Source organism: Larus michahellis, chromosome 20 (genome assembly GCF_964199755.1).
Source record: "Larus michahellis chromosome 20, bLarMic1.1, whole genome shotgun sequence".
Lineage (NCBI taxonomy): Eukaryota > Metazoa > Chordata > Aves > Charadriiformes > Laridae > Larus > Larus michahellis.
The window spans coordinates 1,988,114-2,008,241 of NC_133915.1; the positions used below are offsets into that span (position 1 = coordinate 1,988,114).

The 20,128-nt window shown below is 63.7% G+C and overlaps 1 protein-coding gene across 3 annotated transcripts; it reads right to left on the reverse strand.

Annotated features, from left to right (window-relative positions):
• Positions 1-365: 365 nt before the first annotated feature.
• On the reverse strand, positions 366-19,475 carry TCF7L1 (transcription factor 7 like 1). 3 transcript variants are annotated; one of them, XM_074563484.1, is made up of 12 exons: positions 19,209-19,475; positions 19,036-19,096; positions 17,983-18,113; positions 4,914-4,997; positions 4,605-4,737; positions 3,686-3,788; positions 3,314-3,397; positions 2,750-2,893; positions 2,491-2,650; positions 2,029-2,136; positions 1,649-1,709; positions 368-1,574 (listed from the first exon to the last, which is right to left on the reverse strand). In XM_074563484.1, exons 1-12 carry the CDS (start codon positions 19,410-19,412, stop codon positions 1,111-1,113), a joined length of 1,737 nt encoding a protein of 578 aa, XP_074419585.1. In that variant the 5' UTR covers positions 19,413-19,475; the 3' UTR covers positions 368-1,110. The 3 variants fall into 3 exon arrangements, with proteins under 3 accessions (XP_074419584.1, XP_074419585.1, XP_074419583.1); XM_074563483.1 differs by lacking the exons at positions 17,983-18,113; positions 19,036-19,096; positions 19,209-19,475 and adding exons at positions 4,406-4,485; positions 5,513-5,603 and having other exon boundaries at positions 366-1,574; XM_074563482.1 differs by lacking the exon at positions 4,914-4,997 and having other exon boundaries at positions 19,209-19,471.
• Between the last annotated feature and the right edge of the window lie 653 nt (positions 19,476-20,128).

Sequence of the window (20,128 nt, forward strand, 5' to 3'; positions counted from 1 at the left end):
TCATCCTAATCTGTCTTCTCATTCCTGGTTTGGAAGAAGGCGGCACGGGGCATCCTGCAGTTCCTGGCCACGAGATACACACCAGTAACTCGCCCCCCTCGGCTTCTCAGGCACCCCCTGAACTGGTTTTACCTAATCCCCTGCATCCTGCTGCCCAGATCTCTCCAGCAAACCGTACGCTGCCTGCTTGCTCCATCGCAGGTTTGTGATGGACACCTCAAAATCACCCTGTGCCCATCGATGGAGGTGTCTGGGTGATGCTCTCAGGCTGGGGCCGTGCCTGGCCCCCTGCCCCGCTCTGGGGCTGGACTGGAGCCCCATCTCGAGACGCTTCCCGGGGCTTGAGCGCTGGCAGGGAGAAGGTGGCGATGGGCAGGGAGCGAGCGCTTCCCTCACTGACCACGCTCACGCAACAAGTTGCAGCTGTAGTTTTATTTCTTTTTGTGAAAAATAACAGGGATTCAAGGGCAAAAAAACCCCCACCCAGGGCTCAGCCCCGGATCCTGCCCACCCCAGCATGACCGCAGGAAGGACCAGGTCCAACGGCGCAGCATCCTCAGGGCAGGATCCGGCTCCTCACCGGGACAGAGCGAAGGCGATGACCGTGGTGGGGAGCAGAGCCATGGGATGGGAGGAGTGAGGATCATCCAGAGGCACCGGGTCAGTAGCCGGCGTTTCTGCTCTTGCCTCTGGGACGGAGCGCCGGCCCCAGCTCAACCCCTGCTGCGTTCAGTGCCAGCATGCCCGTGCATGGCAGCACCGGGCCGTCGGCATCACCGTGCCCTGCGGCAGCGACGGGCATTCGGCTCATGCCCACGGTCAGCTCGTGGGAGATTTCCATTGTTGGCAGCTTGTGGAGGGTTTCTTTTCTTTTTTTTTTTCTTTTTTTCCTTTTTTTTAATAAAAATGGTCTTTAGGTCAACTGCTGGCAGCAGCTCTGAGCAGAAAGCCCCCTCCTCCAGAGTCTGCTTACAAAAGAGTTCAGAAAGGGTCAAATATTGACCAATAATGGTTTTGGCTGCATTTGAATCTTGATTGTGGCTTCTGCAATGTACAGCAGGGAGGGGATGGATGGGACGGGACGGGACGAGGGGGGACGAGTTTTTTCCCTTAGTCAGCAGGTTTGGTGACCAGGGAAAGGGGCTGCGTCTGCAGCACGGCCAGGGCAGCCTGCGGGGACGGGATGGCGGCCGCGAAGGATGGAGGCGAGGACAGGAGAGCCGTGGAGGGCACCGAGGTGAAGGGGATGGGTCTGGAGAGGAGCGAGGGCGGGCTGCCGAGGCTTGAGGAGGAGGAAGAGGAGGAGGAGGAGGAGGAAGAAGAGGCGGCTTTGCCCGAGAGGAAGGCGGCCGAGTGGACGGTGAGCTGAGCCCTCGCCTCCGGCTTGGTGGTGAGCGAGAGGGGCTGAGCCTGTTCCGAGTGGGTGGCAGCCGGGGCGGCCGGGGACGCCAGGGCGGCCGACGGCGTGGCGGGCGAATCCAGCATGCTGCCGTGGGAGGATGCGGGGCTGTCGCACGGTTTCTCGGCCGGCAGGTACTGCACACACGGCTTCTTGCTCTTGGACGCCAGGGAGCCTGCGAAGGATGGAGGAGAACGGCATGAGCAACCGAAGCCTGAGGAGGGAGGAGGCTGGCAGGGGGATACTCACTCTCCGTGTCGTGGCTTTGCTGCTGAGCCAGCTTCTCTCGCTTTCTCTTCTTTTTCTTGCCCTGGAAAATATTATGAAGTCATTCTGTGGCTTTCTGCCACTGGAGAGCCCTTGGGGGCTGCTCGACGGAAGAGAAACGGGGCTGACGGTGCCTAGAGCAGCCCGCGGGGATGCAGGAGCCACTGACAGCAGCAGAGCATCCCTAGGGACTCAGCACCATCGCCCACCGTCCCCCCACCCCAAACGCCGAGCTCGGGAGCAGCCTCCCGCCAGCCAGATGCCTGGAGAGGAGACACCCAGGAACCCGGCATGGGGACAGGAGGGGACACCCCCTCCCGGCTGGTCCCTGCGGCTGCGGGGCTCAGGGGACACACACGTACGTAGTTGTCCCGTGCCGACCACGTCGGGTAGAGCTGGGAGTGCAGCTGCCGCTCTTTCCGCGCCAGCTCGTAGTACTTGGCCTGCTCCTCCCGCGACAGCGAGTGCCACTGCAGGGGGAGAAGAGACCATGCTGCAAACCCCGAAGCCACGCCGCTGGCCCCGAAGCCATTCCGCAAACCCCAAAGCCACTCTGCAAACCCCGAAGCCACGCTGCAAACCCCAAACCCCACACTGCTGGCCCCAAGGACACAGTGCCGTGGGGCTGCAGGGCTCCCAGCCTGCCCCATCCCATTGCCACCGAGGTCCCCACCAGCTCCCTGGGACCTCCTGGGCTGGTGATGCCCCAGGACAAGGGACCGAGCCATGGGGAGAGATGGAGTCAAGGGGGCTGAAAGCCATTTTAAGGTCACAAATGGGGCAGCGCGTGGACACGAAGTTAGTGCCAAGGGAGACGCCCGTACCCGTCTGCCCAGGATCTGGTTGATGGCAGCGCTCTCCTTCAGCGTGCACTCAGCCACCACCTTGGCCCTCATCTCCTTCATATACAACATGAAGGCATTGAGCGGCTTCTTGATGTGGGGTTTCTTCTCCTCTTCCTTCTTCACAGTGACCGGGGATTTCCTACAAGGAGCGGGACAGTGGGTCAGGGCCAGCTCTGCCCCATGCTGGGCACCAAGGGGATGAGCTCCTGTCCCCGGCGCCGTTCCGTCCCCCACTCACGAGTTGCCTCCAGGGCTGACGCTGGGCTGGGTGGGTTCCTGCTTCACGATGGGCGAGACAATGGTCGGGTGCGGGATGCCCGAGGGGTGCAGCCCGTGGGTGGGCGGTGGGACCATGTGCGGGGAGAAACGGCTGGACATCAAGCTGCAGTGGAAGGAGCGGGAGGGGAGGGCTCATCAGGTCCCCACAGGCACCAACAGCCCCTGGCTTCCACCCCAAACCCTCCTGAGAACCTCCTGGGTTAAGAGACCACCAGCCCCAACCCAGCTGGGGTCTTGGTTTTACACTGGAACTTGCCCCAGCTTGCAGGAGGACCCAAGTTAAGTGGTGCCCTGAGCCCATGGGACATCACTTTTGCCCCATAGCATCACCCGTGGGGACCGGGGACCATCCGTGCCCTCCTGGGGCTGGTCCGTGCCCGTGCAGAGCCGCGTGGCCCCAGTACCACCCATTGCCGATGCTGCTGCGGGGCTGAGTCCTGCATTGTCCTCAGGGAAGATACCAAAAACCCACTGCCAGCTCCGGAACGCCCGAGGAGAGTGCCTCGTCCCTGCCAAGACCCACCTGGACATGGAGGCATTCATGGCGAGGGCGGGGTAGGGGTGCCGAAAGCCGCCGGGAGGGATGGAGTACACGGGCTGTCCTTGCCTGCAAATGCACGAGCTTGAGTGGAAAAAATATCCCCCCTTCAATTCAATTCACTGGGGCCCTCGGAGCGCTCCCAGGCTGATCTCCATCCCGACGATTCCCAAAATGTCCAGTGGTGGGGAGCCCCTCCCTTCCCAACCTCTATGGGAGCCCTCGGCATCCCACCGAGCCCGCAGGGACAAAGCAGATCAAGGGGGAAGAGGAGGAGGGTCTCGGGGATGTGGGGCTCAGGGACCTGCCCAGGGACAGGGACCTGGAGGGGACAGTGAGCCCCCAGCCCATCCTTACTGCGGCACGAGCCAGCCCAGCGGGTGCGGGATCTGCCCCACGGCTCCTGGCGACAGCGGGTAATAGGGGGGCAGCTCCGATGGGTGCGGCGGCCGCGGGATCCCTGCGGAGGGAGGCGGGGGTGAAGGGGAAACGCTGTTAGAACGTGGGCACAGCAGTCTCTGAGCACCCTGCTGGCCTCCGAGCACCCCGTCAGCCTCCCAGCATCCCGTCTCCCTCCGAGCATCCCGTCTCCTTCTGAGCATCCCGTCTCCTTCTGAGCATCCCGTCTCCTTCCAAGCATCCCACCTCCCTCCGAGCATCCCACCTCCCTCCGAGCATCCCATCTCCCTCTGAGCATCCCACCTCCCTCCGAGCATCCTGTCTCCCTCTGAGCATCCCGTCTCCCTCTGAGCATCCCGTCTCTCTCCGAGCATCCCACCTCCCTCTGAGCATCCCATCTCCCTCCGAGCATCCCATCTCCCTCTGAGCATCCCGTCTCCTTCCAAGCACCCCATCTTGCTCTGAGCACCCCGTCTCCCTCTGAGCATCCCACCTCCCTCTGAGCATCCCGTCTCTCTCTGAGCATCCCGTCTCCTTCCAAGCACCCCGTCTCCCTCTGAGCATCCCACCTCCCTCCGAGCACCCCGTCTCCCTCCCAGCACCCATCTGGAGCAGGGAGAAGATGCTGAGAGGACCATAACGGAGACCCGGAGGCATCCCCATGCGCTCCAAGCAAACCTGCGACCAGGCGAGGACCCATCCCCGGCCACCGGCCCCGGGCCCTTCCCACCACCCAGGGACCAGGCTGTGACAGCCACCTGGGAAGCAGAGGGACCATCCATCGGAGAGCGCCTTATTCCCAGCGTGGCCCTGATACTGTCACGGTCCCTTTGCTCCCTGGAACGTGCCTGATGCCATGTCCCCTCCCTGCGCTCACCCGTCTTTGGGTCGATCTCCGGCGAGAGGTGGCCGGGCGGCGAGCCCGGCGAGAAGTGGTCGTTGCTGTAGGTGATGAGCGGGGTCAGCGGGTGCATGTGATGGGCGTGCTGCACCACCGGGACCTTGTTCGACTGTGGGGCAGTGAGGGAGAGCACGTGGGAAGGCGAAACAATGACCACGTGTGTCCCGTCCCCCCGCAAATCCCTGCCATGGGCATCATATCTGCATTACGGGGGGCTGGAGCGGGGTTTTCCCCCAGGAAACCCCTCACCCCCCTCTCCCCGCCCCGGGATTTGGCTGCTCTCACCAAGTGTGCGGGCGAGGGCGAGCGGCTGTCCTTCAGCGTGGCGCCGGTGGGCACGTCCAGCAGCGGCCACTTCATCTGCAGGTACTGAGGGAGAGCCGGGCTGACGCCCTCCACCAGCCCCGAAGCACCCCCCCGGCCCCAGAACGCCCCCCGCGCTCGGCCGGGGGCACCCCAACCCAGGGAGGACACCGTGAGCTGGTGACAATTGTGTTTTGGGGGCGCACAGGAGAGTTTTCAGTCCTATACGCCCCTACGGCCCCCATAAATGGTGCAAAGCCCCAAATGATGCAAAAGCCCCACATCCTAAATCCCAAATCTCTATCCCGAACGGTGCAAAACCCCAAATAACCGCTCCAAATGCCGTAAAGCCCCAAATCTCCCCCCCAAATGGTACCAAACCCCAACTCTGCACCCCAAATGCTGCAACGCCCCAAATCCCGCCCCCCAAACCTCCTCTCCGAACCAGTGCGAAGCCCCAAATCCCAAACCCTTGCCCCAGATGGTGCAAACCCCAGCCCCTGCTCAGCGCTGTCTCGCCGGGGAGCCCCCGCCTCCCCCCAGTTCCCCCCTTGGCCTGCACCAGTGCCGCCTTTCCCTACCCCAAAACCAGACTTTTTGGGACATGGCGATGGCTGGGGCAGCACAAGCCGCAATCACCCATGGGGCTCAGCCCGGGGGTAGTCCCGTGCCGGGGGGTGCCCTCCCTGTCCCTGGCGCACCAACCCCGAATTGCCGGAGTACGAGAAACCAGCCCCACGTTGCAATGAGAGGTGGGGGGAGGCAAATGTGGGGCTTTTCTGGGGGGCTTTTCCCCCTCCCCGCGTTAAACCTTGCCGCGACACATGGGTTTGTCTCCCTGGCGCTGGACGCGAGCGGCCCCCGAAAGAAAGGTGCTTTGTGTGGTGTTTTTCGGCGGAGGGGGCCGGCGGCATTTCCCGGCAGACGGCGGGAGGAGGAGGCGCGTCCCGCGAGATGCCGGGGCTGGGGAATGTGGCCTGGACGGGCCGCAGCTGCGCGCAGGAATTTCCCCCCCCCCCAGTACAAACCTTCCTGATCCGAAGCAGCTGGAAGGAAAACCCAGCGTGGAGCTGCGGGGAGCGTTAACCCTTCTGCGGCTGGACAGATGCAGCCCTGCCGGCAGCGCCTCCCGCAGCCCCCCAGAGTGCCCCGTGTCCCCCCCAGCATGTCCCCAGTCCCCACATCCCCCGCTGCATCTCCAGTATCTCCACACATCTCCAGTATCCCCTTCCAGCATCTCCAGTGTCCCCTTCCAGCATCTCCAGTATCCCCACACACCTCCAGTATCCCCTTCCAGCATCTCCAGTGTCCCCTTCCAGCATCTCCAGTATCCCCACACACCTCCAGTATCCCCTTCCAGCATCTCCAGTGTCCCCCTCCTGCTCCAGTATCCCCCGCTCCATCTCCAGTATCACCCCCCACCCCGTCGCCCCGCTCCTGCCGGGCACCCAGTGCCTCTGGGCAAGCCCTGACCCCACCGACGCATCCCGGCAAAGCCCGGTGAGGACACAGCGCTGCTCACGGGGATGACCCCGCTGCCAAACCAGGCCCCCCACCTGCCCCCACCCGTGCCAATGGCGCTGCTGCCGAGGCGCCGCAGAAACCCCACCAGCCGCGGCAGGGTCCCGAGGAAGCCTGAGATGAGGATTTCCCATCACCCAGCCGTTCCCGCAGCCGCCAGCACCGGGATCCCCCCCAGATCCTGCTTCACCCCCGTGAAGGCGCCCCGTGTCCCATCCCCATGCCGCGCATCCCGGGCCCGATGTCTCTGCGCGGGGAGAATTTTGGCACCGCCGGGATAATACGGAGAAGACGGACCCGTCAGTGCAGGGGAGCTGTAACGGGACCCGGCGCTCGGCCGCTCCTCCGGAGGCCGGCTGCGGAGGAGGCAGGAGCCAGGGTGCTCTGCGCGCTCGGGGCACGCTTGGTATGCGAGCGGCCCCGTGACCCGCCGGCTTGCGCCGCGACCTGCCGCACGCCCAGCGCTCCCCAGTGCGGCGGGAGCCGCTTCCTGACGCGCCGCCTTTGATGCATCCTCCAAATCTGGGTGATCAAAGCCGCCGGGCTGCGGCGGGGAAGCCCCGGGGTCTGGCTGCCGTACAACTCCGGGCTGGCTCCGAGCAGCCGAGCGCTGCCGGCACCGCCACCAAAGCTGCGGCGTCGCGTGGGGTTTGGCCAGAGACACTCCTGGGCCGCCGCCGGCGGCCGGGGCCAAGCAGGAGGTGCCCCGACACCCCCACGGCCAGGCCAGGACGCCGTACGGGGTGCCCCGACATCCCCGCAGCCGTGCCGGGGCGATGCCCCGACGTCCCCATGGCCGCCCCGCGGCAACGCACGAGAGATCCCGACATCTCCGCCAGGGCAGACAAGGCAACGCATGAGATGTCCCAACATCCCCACGACCGTCACGAGATGCCCCGGGGCATCCCCGCGGCTGCCGGGGTGACACGCGTGCCATCCCCACGCCCCCGTGACCGCGCCAGGGTCGATACGTGAGACGGCCTCAGCATCCCCGTCGCCCCGCTCGGATGGCGACACTCCCCCCTCCCCCATCCCCAGCGACACCCGGGGTCCCCCGTCGTCCCCGGGGCCGGGCAGGAGATGCCCCCCGAGTCCCCGTCGGGCGCCTCGGGCTCCGCCTCGCCGTCCCCTGCCGCTGCCCCCCGGCACAAAGGGGGCTTTCTCGGCTATTCTGTAAGCGGAGAAGCCGCTGGGGGACGGTGGCTGGGGAAGGGCCGGGCGTATAAAAGGCTGCTTCTCATTTTGAAGCCGTTTCAGGAGGCCGGGGAGGGGAGAGGAAGGGGGGGGGACCCTTTCAAAATATACAAAGGGGGGGGTGGGGGGGAGCTGGCGAACGGTTCAGTGGTAATGTGGAAAAATGAAGCCCCCCCCCTTCTTCCCTCTCCTTCCCCTCGGCCCCAGCCCGGACACAGCTCCCACTGTACCACCACGTGCGGGAACCGGGCGCGAGCGGCAGATTGGAGCTATTAAAAAAGGAGGAAAAAAAAAAAAAAAAAAAAAGAAGAAAATAGTTGAAAATCGGTCACATTCCAGAGAGATTAGAGCAAGTTCTAGTTCCTCGTTAGCAGCCACCCCCCAATTAAAAGCAGCGGGTTAACCCCTTCCCTGCCGGAGCGGCAGGACCACAATGGAGTCTCCTGTCTGTCCGTCCGTCCCTTCCCCGGGCTGGGGGGAGCCCCCGTGGCCCCCGCGGACGCAGGGAGGGTCGGTGGCGGTGGCCAGGGGCCAGGCCAGCGTTTTGCCTCCGTGCTCTGGGAGGAGGCGCAGACACCGTGGGATCCCCTAATGCCCAATTAGGGGCTTTAATGAGCGGATTTCCTCTCCTCTTCCGTGCACACGGGGCTCCATCCCGGCTGAGGCGTTTTCCCTGGGAAGGGGGAAAAGTCCCGGCTGGCGGCACCATGTGTCCCAGTACCGCGTGGCCTGGTATTGCGTGTCATGCTGCGCCGTGTCCCGCTGCGCCGTGTCCCAGCATCGCGTGTCCTGGCATTGTACGTCCCAGCATCACACGTCCCAGCACCGCGTGTCCCAGCATCGCGTGTCCCAGTGTTTCGTGTCACAGCATCCCGTGTCCTGGCGTTGTATGTCTCGGAATCGCATGTCCCAGCATCACGTCTCCCGGCATTGCGTGTCCTGGTGTTGTATGTCCTGGCATCATGTGTCTGGACATCATGTGTCCTGGTGCCGTATGTCCCGGTGTGGCCCGTCCCAGCATCACACGTGCCAGGATCATGTGTCCTGGTGGTGTATGTCCCGGCGCCACGCGTCCGAGCGCCACGTGTCCTGGTGTTGCATATCCCAGTGTCACATGTCCCAGCGCCGTGTGTCCCACCATCGCACGTCCTGGTGTCGCGTGGCCCAGGATTGCCCATCCCGGCGGTGTGTGGCCCAGGATTCATAGCCCAGCCTTGCGTGTCCCAGCACTGTTTGTCCTGGTGTTGCGTGTCCCAGGATTGCCTGTCCCAGGATTGCCTGTCCCAGCATCTCATGTCCCACCGCTGCGTATCCCAGCCTTGTGTGTCCTTGTGCTGCGCGTCCCGGCATCTCAAGTCCTGCTGTTCCACACCCTGGCGTCCCATGTCCCACGATTGCACATCCTGGCGTTCCTCCTCCAGGCGCTGCCGGTCCTCCCGACGTTGCACATCCCGACGCTGCACGTCCCAACATCCCTGGTCCCCAAGTTGAGTGCCCCCCGTGAGACAAGGGGTCACAGCAGGCTCCTCTCCGCCGGGCTCAGAGGCCGTGGGCCTCTCATTTTGGGAGAAAAAAGGTCCTTTTGGGACCTGAGCTGACACTTTTCCAGGTAAAACCCAACCCGCGAGTGCCGGGGACGGAAAGCCTCCGCGCTGGCTTTTCCCTCTGCCTGCACGTGCTCCAGCCCGGAGATGACCCTGGAGAAGATCCAGGCGACGCCGGTACCCGGCCACTCCGTCCCCATCCCAAAACCCCATGGACGAGCTGGGAAGTGTCCAGGGCAAGTCCCGCTGCCACATCCCCAACATCCATCCATTCCCCCCAATCCCGGAGCAGCCTGGGGCCGGGGGCAGGGCGGGGGGAGAGCAGTGACCCCAAAATCATCCGTTCCCGCACCGTCCCCTTTTCCAGCCCCAATTCCCGGGGTTTTGCAAAGCCTCCGGGCTCAGCAAGCCCGAACGCGGCCCCGCCGAGCCCCCCCAGCCCCCCTCGCTCCCTGTTTACACAGCTGCGGGATAACTGACAGCTCGCCCTTCCCCCTCCTGCCTCCGCTCCGGCCCTTTTTCCCCCCAAATCCATCCCAAAACCGTGCCGGGGGAGAAGGGAAAGGCTGAGCCTCGGGGTGGCAAATGGGGTTTTGCAGGATGTTTAATGGAGCCCCCAAAAATCTTCATCCGGGTGTTGGACGCTCCAGTCCCACGGTATCCCGAGATCCCAGCGCTGAGCAGCACCACCGGCTCGTTTGGGATAAAACCAGCCAAATTTGGCTCCTAACAGCTCAGGGGGTCAGAGAGAGATGTGATCTTTGAAGGAAACAGGTCTTCTACACCGTCTGGTCCCACAAAACTCTGCGTCTGGGAGCAAAAAAGCTGGAGAAGCCCCAAATCTTCCCCGGCAGGAGGTCCCGGGGATGCTGTGAAAGGGGGGTTTGATGCCAAGTGAGACGCAGGGAGGGGGTTCGGGGGTGCGGAGCCCTGAAAAAGTGGTGGTGGGGGGGGAAATAGCGGAGGGCGAAGGGGAAAATGGGAGGGGAAGGGGTCAGAAAAAGGGGGCGAAAGAGGGGGAAGGGGTGGAAGGCAAGAAGGGAAAAAAGGGCAGGGAAAAAAAGGGAGGGAAAAAAGGGGGGAAAATGGAGAAGAAAGGGGGAGAAAAAAGGGGAAGGGGAAAAGGTGGGGAGGGGGGCAAAGAGAGGGAGGAAAAATGGGGAAAGGAGGGGAAAAGAGGGGAAAAAGAGACGGGAAGGGTGGGTGAAAGAAGAGGGAAAGGGAGAAAAGAGGTGAGGAAAGAGACGGGGAAAGACAGGGGAAAGATGGGGAAAAGACAGGGGAAAGATGGGGAAAAAGGGGAGAAACAGGAGGAAAAAGGGGGGAGAAAGGGGAGGATAAGGGGGGGAAAAAAGGGTGGGGAAAGGCTGGGGGGGAAACTCCTTCCTGGAGGCAACCACAGGACGGGGAAAGCAAGTGCCACTCAGGGAAAAGGCAAGCGGCCGGGACGAGCCGGCGGGGGTTTGGTCCCCACGGGGCTGGAAATGGCCGGGAAGGGGCCGGGGAGGAATGGAAAGAGCGGACCCGGTTTCTTGCCCTCCTGCACCGGGTATCGGGTGTCCTTCGAGCTCAAATAAATCACCGTAATGCCCAAGAAAAGGTGGAAAACCCAAAAAGCATCCCGTCCCCGCCCAGCCCATCGCCTGTCCCGCATCCCTGGGCAGGAGCCACTGCGTTCCGCTTCCCCGCGGATAATTAGGGAGGGAGAAATCCCAATTACAGCTGGGATTTACAGCCCAAGAAACAAGCCGTAAATCCTCGCGCCCCCCCCCCCCCCCCCCCCGCACCGCCTTCTCTCCCTGCCTCGCTCCCCTCCGAGCCGCTTCCCAGCCAAATAATCTCCTCCAGATGTTGGCCGCCAACGCCGGGACGGTGGTTTCCAGCGGGGACGAGACCTTTAGGGGGGGTCTCCCGCGTCCCCACACCCCGCCAAGGTGAACCGCCAAAGTACCCGGTGGGTTCTTTCTTTTCCCACCAGGGTTTGGGGTTTTTAAAGGGCTGCGAAGGGGATATACGGGGGTGTGACGCTGTGTCTTGGGCGGTCCCACGGCTCGCGGTGTCCCCTCCTGGGATTTCTAGGGTGACACAGGCCAGGCAAAGGCCATCCCGGGTGGGGACACTGATCTGGGAGGGGGAATGGATGCAGGGCTGGGAGTTTGCAACCGCCTTGATAAAGGATGCTTGACCGTTCCACAATGCAACCCAAACCCATCAGCCGGCGGCACGTGGACACCGGCACGGTCCAGGTGGGGAATGCCAACAGCGTCGGGATGGGAAACCACAAAAAAAAAAAAAAGGCTGGGAGCCGAAAAACAAGCCCAAAACCCCCCATTTGGGGATGAGCTTGGAGAGGCGGTGCTTGAAGCTGACCTTATCCCAAGCCACAGGGCCCCGTGTCGCCGCGCTGGGGATGCCGGGTGGCATCTGCTGACCAGCTTGGCCCCGGCCGCGGCTCCGGGGAGGAAGGCAGGACGGAAGGGTGCGGGATGAAGCTCCTGGGGGCTGGAGCGTCGCCGGGACGCCAGCCAAGCCGGCTCCCGGCAGCCCGCAGGGCACAGACTCATCCCAAAGCGACCTCAGCGCGAGGATGCCCCAAGCACCCCTCACCCACGGGTGCCCCCAGCATCCTCGCGTGGGTGCCCTAAGCATCCCTCCCACGCGCACCCAGCCCCATGAGTGGCGCAAGCCGGGACCCCCCACCTGCCAGCAGTTCCCTCCCCGCTCCCCAAACCTGGCGGCAACAAGTTTTCCCCGCTGCCCCGAGGCTTTTGTCTGCAGCTTTCAGCTCCCGTCCATCACGCTCAATGCCTCCATTCATCCCCGCTCAGGCGACGGCTTGCAGCCGCAGCCATGGGGGTGGGGGGGGGGGGATCCCAGCGGGTGCAAAGGGCTCATCCCCGCCCCAGCAAAAAAATCCCGCTGGCTCCAAAGCCCCCCCAGAGCATCCCCTGGTTTCGGGGGGACGCGAGACGCGATGGCCGGCCAGGGAAGGTGTTTTAGCGGGGCTCCGAGCTCCCCGGTGGACTTTTGCGCGTGTGAAACGTTTAAGATCCCGTCCAAGGGACGGGGATGAGGGAAGAAGCTGCTGGAAGCCACGCTGCCGCGGAAATTCCGGGTGAAGAGGGTCCCGCCGCCATGCTGTGCCCCCGCCGGCCACAAACCCCCTGATTTTGGGGGCTGACACCTCCGAGGGCGCATCTCTGCATCCCGCCGGGCGAAGCCGCGCCCGACACGGAGGAGCACCAAAGGGGTTCCGTACCCCTGGGAGCACCCATGGGACACCGGGGTGGGGGGGGCCTGTGCCCCCCAGCAGCACCCATGGGACACTGGGGGTCCTGTTTGCTCCCGGCAGCACCCATGGGATGCCAATGGGTCCTGTACCCCTCCCAAGGAGCACCCATGGGACACCGGCAGGTCCTGTACCCCCCCCCAGAGCACCCATGGGACACTGGGCGTCCTGTTTGCTCCTGCCAGCACCCATGGGACACCGGGGGGTCCTGTACCCCCCCCCCCAGAGCACACATGGGACACCGGTTGGTCCTGTACGCCCCCCCGAGCACCCATGGGACACCGGTGGGTCCTGAACCCCCCCAGAGCACCCATGGGACACTGGTGGGTCCTGTACCCCCCCCAGAGCACCCATGGGACACCAGCGGGTCCTGTACCCCCCCCAGGAGCACCCATGGGACACCGGTGTGTCCTGTACCCCCCCCCCCGGCAGCACCCATGGAACACCGGGCGTCCTGTTTGCTCCTGGCAGCACCCATGGGACACCAGGGGGTCCTGTACCCCCCCCCCCAGAGCACCCATGGGACACCGGTTGGTCCTGTACCCCCCCCCCAGCACCCATGGGACACCGGTGGGTCCTGAACCCCCCCAGAGCACCCATGGGACACCGGTGGGTCCTGTACCCCCCCCAGAGCACCCATGGGACACCAGCGGGTCCTGTACCCCCGCCAGGAGCACCCATGGGACACCGGTGGGTCCTGTACCCCCCCCCGGAGCACCCATGGGACACCGGTGGGTCCTGTACCCCCCCGCCAGGAGCACCCATGGGACACCGGGTGGTCCTGTACCCCCCCCCGGAGCACCCATAGGACACTGGGTGGTCCTGTACCCCCCCCCCGGCAGCACCCATGGGACACCGGCAGGTCCTGTACCCCCCCCCAGGAGCACCCATGGGACACCAGCTCCCCCGGGTGTCACAGCCTGCCACCCTCCCCTGCCCTCTGCCACGGCTCCGGGCGGGACCCCCAGGGGTCAGGGATCCCCAGGGTGACATCGCTGCAAAAAAAAAAACACCCCCCCAAAAAAAAGCAACACGCTGTGAAACCGCACATCGCCCTCACCCCTTCCTCCTCCTCCTCCTCGGGGTGCCTCCACCCCATCCCTCACCCCCCAAAAACACCCTCAAAGGCCGGCACGAGGCTGGAGAGGGGGGGCCGGGGCGCGCGCCCACCCTCCCCTGCCCTCAGCCCTCCTCTTCCTCCGGCGGGATGCGCCGGGTGCTTCTCTCCGGGTTCCTCTTCCCCCCGCTCCCGCCAGCGACTTCAAGGAAGAAAAAACTAATGAAAAGCAGCTGCTCAGAATACCAGAAAGATGATGAATGCGCGTTAAGTCCCCTTAACAAAACCAGGTCTTATGAGAGTCGCCCCGAGCACTTACTTCATTGCTTTAATTTGGGAATCGTGTTGGAAAAGGGAGGGAGGAGGGAGAAATCGGGGGGGGGGGGGGGGGGGGGTGTTAGTGGAAACCTCCTGTAGGTCTCATTTAGCCCAAAAAAAAGAAAAAAAAAAACCAAAAACAAAACCCCCAAAAAAAAACCAACCCAGGGTAATTAGCCGAATAGCATAATTAAGGAGGAGACATAAAGGGGCCATTGTGTGCAAAGGCTCAACAAGGCAGGAGCACCTCGGAGTGGGGAAACTGAGGCACGGGGCGGGATCGCTGCCGGGAGGGATGCGACTGGCCCAGCGGCTGCGCGGGGCGAGACGAAGAAACCAAAAAGTGCGAAAAATCCTTTTTTTTTTTTTTTTTTCCCCTCCCCCTTAATATTTTCCAGGCAGGGAAGGCGGCATTGCTAGGGCGGGGGGAAATCCCAAACAAACCAGCAAATCCCCTGGACCGCAACCGGCGAAGGACGAGCCGCCGCAGCCGGAGGATGCCGAGCGCCCAGTGAGCCCCCGCAGCCGAAAATAATCCATCCCCCCGTCCCCCTCCTCCTCCCATCCCCACCCCAACACCTCCATCCCGCACCCCGCCGAGCGCACGCCAAAACCCTCCCCGCTCAGCCGGAGCCGCCGGCAAGACCCGCCCGGTTTTCGGAGCAACCCTTTTTCTTGCCAAAAAAAAAAAAAAAAAAAAAAAAAATCTGTATTTTAATCATTTTTCTTGGCAGCCGCCCGGTTAAGAGGATATATTTTCTTTTGCAGACAGATATGCCTCTGTATTGCAGCCCGTGCGGGGATCGCAAGCTCATCTCAGGAACCGGGGAGGGGGGGAAAAAAAGCTGAAACAAGGCCAGGTTACGGGAATTTGGTTGTTTTTTTCCCTCATTTATTTTGGGACCGCAACTCGCTGGCGTGCGTTAATTACACCGGCGTGCATTAATTACACCGGCGTGGCATCGTTGCAGGGCGCGGGGAGCTGTTTGGGTGCCTCGGCTGAATTTCCACACCCGGGGAAGGAAGGTTGGGGCTTATTTAAATATTCGCCTCCGGATTCGAATTCCTGGGGTTAAACTGCTTTTTTTTTTTGGGGGGGGGGGGGGAGGACTAACAACAACCCCGTGCGAGGGGTTTTTTTATCCGCCAACGCATGGTCTCGCCTTCACCTCCCCGGCGATGCCGTGCCCGGTTCAGGGACACCGAGCAGCCGGATCCCGAGCCGGGCAGCAGAGGAGGATACCAGGGATCGGAGAAAGATCTCAGGATCCGGCTTGTTCTGGACTTGGGATAAAAGATGCCAGCACCAAGTGATCCCGATGGGATGGATCCGGCACAGGGGTTCGCATCCCTCCAGCTCGCGGTACCGGCGCGTTCCCAGAGCTTTTCCTTCCCATCCCACCTTGGATGCTCTCATGGCTTTGGGAATCGTGGCTCTGACGCGCTCCTAGGGATCCAAACCTGGCCTCGGGGGTCCCCGATCCCCGGAGCGCCCGTGGGGAAAACCAGGCTAAAACGCCGCTCCGAAGGTCAATGCCATTATTAGATCCGGCCAAAAAAAACTACCACCCTGGGCAGAAATCGCCAGAAAAGCGATACTGGGGGAGGACACCCCGAATTCCAGGGTCCCTTTCGGAAATAACACGGGTGAGACTGGAGCAAAGTGAAATTAATCCAGATAAACCACGGGAGCATCCCGTCACTTTGGTGCCCAGTGGCTTTGCGCAGGGCTGGAGGTGATTCTCCTGGCGCGGGGTGCGGGAAGGCATCGCCTTGCCAGATTTCTATATATTTTCCAGATTTCTAAGTATTTTGGAGCGGAGAGATGCAAAAATGCCGCCTTGCCTGCCCGGTATTCCAAAAATCTCCTCCAGCAGTTTCGCCGCTGCCGGGTCCAACACCTGCATCCGCGGCCGCATCCATCCCCAGCACCCTCGGAACATCTCCCAAGCGCAGAGATTATTTGGAGTTTTGGGTGGGTTTTTTTTTTCCCCCAAAAAAAATCTTCCTTTTTCACGCGGCAGAGTTGTGAGGTTCGATCCGCAGCGCCCCGGCTGAGGGATGTCAAGGATGCCACGGCCACAGGGATGGCAGGATCCCATGAATCTGCTGGTTTCCCCCAACGGACAAGGGTGGGGGGGGAAAAAGGAAGGAAATGGGGGAAAAAAGGCTCCTGGGGCTGCTCGGTGGCCTCCCGCCTCCTACCACCTCTGCGCCTCACAGGTTGGGTCTTGCCTCGAAGCTCCCGGGCCGCGGATCTGTCGGCGCAGAGCTCGGTGCCCTTGGGCGACGCTGCCGCGCCGGGATGCTGCGCCCGGCCAGGCCTGGTACGGGATCGGGGATGCTGCGCCCGGCAGGACTTCATCCGAGCTCACCGGCACGACAATATCCCAGGATCCAGGGGATCCCTGTGCCGCTGCTCCGGTGGGAGCTCAGGGAAAAGGCGGGGGCGGGGAGGACGGTTTGCTGAGCGGCGCAGAGCTCAGACGCTTTCATCGCACGAGTGGCTGCAGGATACGGCGGGGCCTCACCCTGCCCTGGCGGCACGGCAAAATTCGGCTCCGAGAGCCCCCCCAGGTCGCATCGAGATGTGACGTGCGCCCGCAAAAGCCTCCCAGCACCCCAAATGTGCCCCCACCGCAACACCCCTCGCTCGCTTGGGCTCAGCTCCGTGTGCAAACACCCCAATCCGGCGGGATTCGTGCCCGATCCGGGGCCTTCCCATCCCCACTCATCCCTCTCCAAGGCTCAACATCAGCCCGGGTCCAAAACCGGGATGCGCCATCAGCTCCTCTCCCAGCCCCTTTTAATTAATCCCCCTTTCTGGGATTCATTAAATCATCGTTAGTGGCCGTTTTCTATGAATCCCCAATCCCTTTTAATTACTCCCTATTCCTTGCTGGTATTTGGGATCGTGGCCAATTGCGCATCATCTCCAAAATGTAGTAATACCAAAAGTGACAAATTGGGAATACAACCTTTATCCCTCACCCGGCCGCCGGCCAAACACGGGGATATTTTTATAGATACATATATTTATATTTATATAATCCACTGGCCAGCCAGGCCCCCCGCTCTGCCCAGCCCGGGATTTACGCTCAATGGCCGTTCAAACCAGTTGCTTCCCAAAATATAGAAAACTCTCCGTGCGACGCCACCGGAGAGCAGGATCCCGGCCGGCAAGCCCGCGCCGGGGATTTTAAGCCATTTTAATTGCAGCAATTTTTGCCATCCTATATATATATATATATATAATACCATATGGTAATGCAGCATCCTACAGATCCCCAACGAATAATGTGCTTAAAACCATCAGGTGTCACCCCTGCGGCTCCAGAGTGAGAAATCCATCCAGGAAAACATCGAAATCCACCCAGAAACAACGCGCAAGCGTGGGGCGATGCTCCGGCACGGGATGCGGCGGGTACCACGGCCGGGCACAGAACCCCCTCCCCCCCCGGGGGTGCCATCAGGAGGAGCGGGGAGGGGAAACTGAGGCAGGTAAGGGCCGGGTTATGGAATAGGTTATGTTTAAAAAGCAGGATCGTATTTGTAAAATAGGTTTATAGTTCTAAAATCGGGCTGTATTTCTAAAACAGGACCGTGGTTCCGGTCCGGGCTGGTGGTTGGGATGGTTCGGGTGCGGAGGGATGCTGGGGGGGGGCAGGGGTGGGGGGTGTCAATCCCACTCTCCTTTGGGCCCCCCCCCCCCCCCATCTAATGCTCGCTCAATTTGCGTAATCAGTTTTCTAAACGCCAAAGGAGGGACAGACAATGTCAGCCCATTAAGGGCTTTAAAAAGTCGAAGGGAGCCCTTTTAAATGAGAAAAGCGGCGCAGCTCAGGGTCAGGTTTCGGGCCAGGCCCCCCCCCAAAACTCCCCAATCCCCCCCCCTCCCCCCCGGGGTGCACCCCCCTGGAAGGGACAAAGCAAACCGCTAAAAAAAGGGGAATAAACTCAATTTCTTCCTTTTTTTTTTTTTGTTTTTTTATCACTTTCCTTCGGGACGGGGGCGTGAGGTTTGGCAGGGTCTGAGCATCCCCATAAAGGGGACCCGAGGGGGTCCTGGGGGGGGGGGGTGTCTCGGGGGGGGTCCGAGGGGGTCTCTCGCTGGGGGGGGGCACTTACGGTGCGGGCGCCGCCGGGGGAGAGGGCTCCGTTGGCGAGGTAGGGGCTGCTCAGCTCGGGGAGCATCAGGAAGGGGTATCCGGGGTAGGGGGGGCCCTTAAAAAAACCCCCATCTTGCTGTCGTCTGACCACTGGGGAGAGAAGGAAAGGGGGGGTCAGGAGGCGGCGGGGGGAGGGGGGAGGCTCCCACCACGGGGGGGTAAGGATGGGAGCATGGCGGGGGGGGTGACGGGTAGGTCCCCCTGGGGGTGCCCACACCCCTTGGGGGGCTCCCCAAATTCTTCTCGGGGGGGGTCCAACTGCGGGGGGGACGAGGTCCCTGCAGGAGAGGGGTCGCGGTGCCCGTTCTCCGGGGGGGTCCCACTTGCAGAGGTGGGAGGGTCATGGGTCTGAACCCCCCACTTGGGGGGGGGGGGCAGACAGGCCCCTCTGGGGTATCCACATCCCTTGGGGTGGTGTCGGTTCTTTTGGGGGAGTCCCAACTGCGGGGGGTGTCGCAGTCCCCGCGGGAGGGGGTTCCGGTTGCACGGGGGGTCCCGGGACCGGTGTCCCCCCAGGGGGGGCGGTTTCTTCCGGGGGGGCGGGGGGGGGGGTGGTCCCGGTGCGGGTCACTCGCGGCAAGGACCCAACCGTGGGGGGGGGGGGGGGAGGTCCCGAGTCCGGTTCTTCCTCCAGGGGGTGGGGGGGGCACCGATCCATCCCTGGGGAAGCGCCCGTCGGGGGGGCGGGACCGCTGGGGGGCGGGTGGGGGACGGACACCGATTCCTCGGGGAGGGGGGAGGACACCGGGGGGAGGGGGGAGGACACCGGGGGGCGGGGGGGAGGGACACCGGGAGAACACGGTGGGGGGGAAAGGGGAGGGGGCCCCGGGGGGGTCCCGCCCGCAGCCGGGGGCGGAAACAAAGAAGTTGCGAAGTGTCGGACGGTCCCGGGGGATGCGGCGGGGACCGGGAGCGGAGAAGGGAGCGGTGGCGGGGGGGGGGGGGGACACGAACGAACGACACCGGGAGCCGGTGGGGGGGGGGGACACGACACCGGGAGCGGGGCCGGTACCTTCTGCCAAGTAATCCCGCGGCTTCTGGAAACTTTCCCGGGGCTGCGGGGGCCGCTCCGCCTGCGGGGAGAGCGCGGTGAGCGGGGCCGGGCGGGGGTCGCCGCCCCCCTTCCTCCTCCCCCCGCCCCCCCCCCCCAGCCCCTCCGTCGCCCCCCCCACCCCCCGCGCTCACCTCGGAGTCGGAGCCGCCGCCGGTGCCGCCGCCGGTGCCCCGGTTCTCGGTCTCGCTGACCAGGGAGGACTTGAGCTCGTCCAGGTCCCCGTGGGCCGAGCCGCGCCCCGCGCCCTTGTCCTGCTCCTCGCCCTCGTCCTGGAAGGCGATGAGCTCGTCGGGGGCCCCCAGGTCGTCCCCCCCCGCCGGTTCCAGCTGCGGCATGGTGGGGGTCCGGCCCCGCCGGCTCCGCCGCCGCCGCCGCCGCCCGGGAGGGTCGGGAATGCGCGGGGCGGCGGGGGGGGAGGAGCCGGGCTGCAAACCGACACCGGGGGCAGGGCAGGGGCTCGCACCGCCCCGGCACCGCACCGGACCCGCCGCCGGACCTCATCCGCTGCCCTACCGGGCCACGGCGCGTCCCCGCCGCGGCCGGGGGGCTCCCCGACACCTCTGGGGTCTCTCCGTCCCGCCCAGGGGCCCCCCCACCCCCTCCGAGTCCCCCCATCCCATCCAGGGTCCCACCATCCCGTCCAAGTCCAGCCATCCTGTCCAGGGTCCCCCCCCTTCAGGTCGCCCCCACCCCATCCAGGGTCCCCCCCAACCCATCTGGATCCCTCCATCTCACCCAGCGACCCCCCCCATCCCGTCCAGGGTCGCCCCATCCCATCCAGGTCCCCCCATCCAGGTCCCCCCCATCCCATCCAGGGCTCCTCAATCCTGTCTGGTGTCTCCTCAGCCCGCCCAGGAACCCCCCGTCCCATCCAGAGCCCCCCATTCCATCTGGGTCCCTCCATCCCATCCAGGGACCCCCTCACCCCATCCTGGTCCCCCCATCCTGTCCACATCCCACCATTCGGGTCCATCCCCGCCCCGTCCCATCCAGGGGCCTACATCCTGTCCGGGTCCTCCCATCCCATCTGGGTTCCCTCCATCCCATCCAA

Excerpts from the sequence above, each read along its gene's own strand:
- TCF7L1 (XM_074563484.1), bottom strand. The coding sequence starts at position 19,412 with ATGCCGCAGCTGGAACCGGCGGGGGGGGACGACCTGGGGGCCCCCGAC. Across the intron at positions 19,097-19,208 it reads GCGGCGGCTCCGACTCCGAG|GCGGAGCGGCCCCCGCAGCC; the intron begins GTGAGCGCGGGG and ends CTCTCCCCGCAG. Across the intron at positions 4,998-17,982 it reads CCCCCGGCGGCGCCCGCACC|TACCTGCAGATGAAGTGGCC; the intron begins GTAAGTGCCCCC and ends GCTCTCCCTCAG.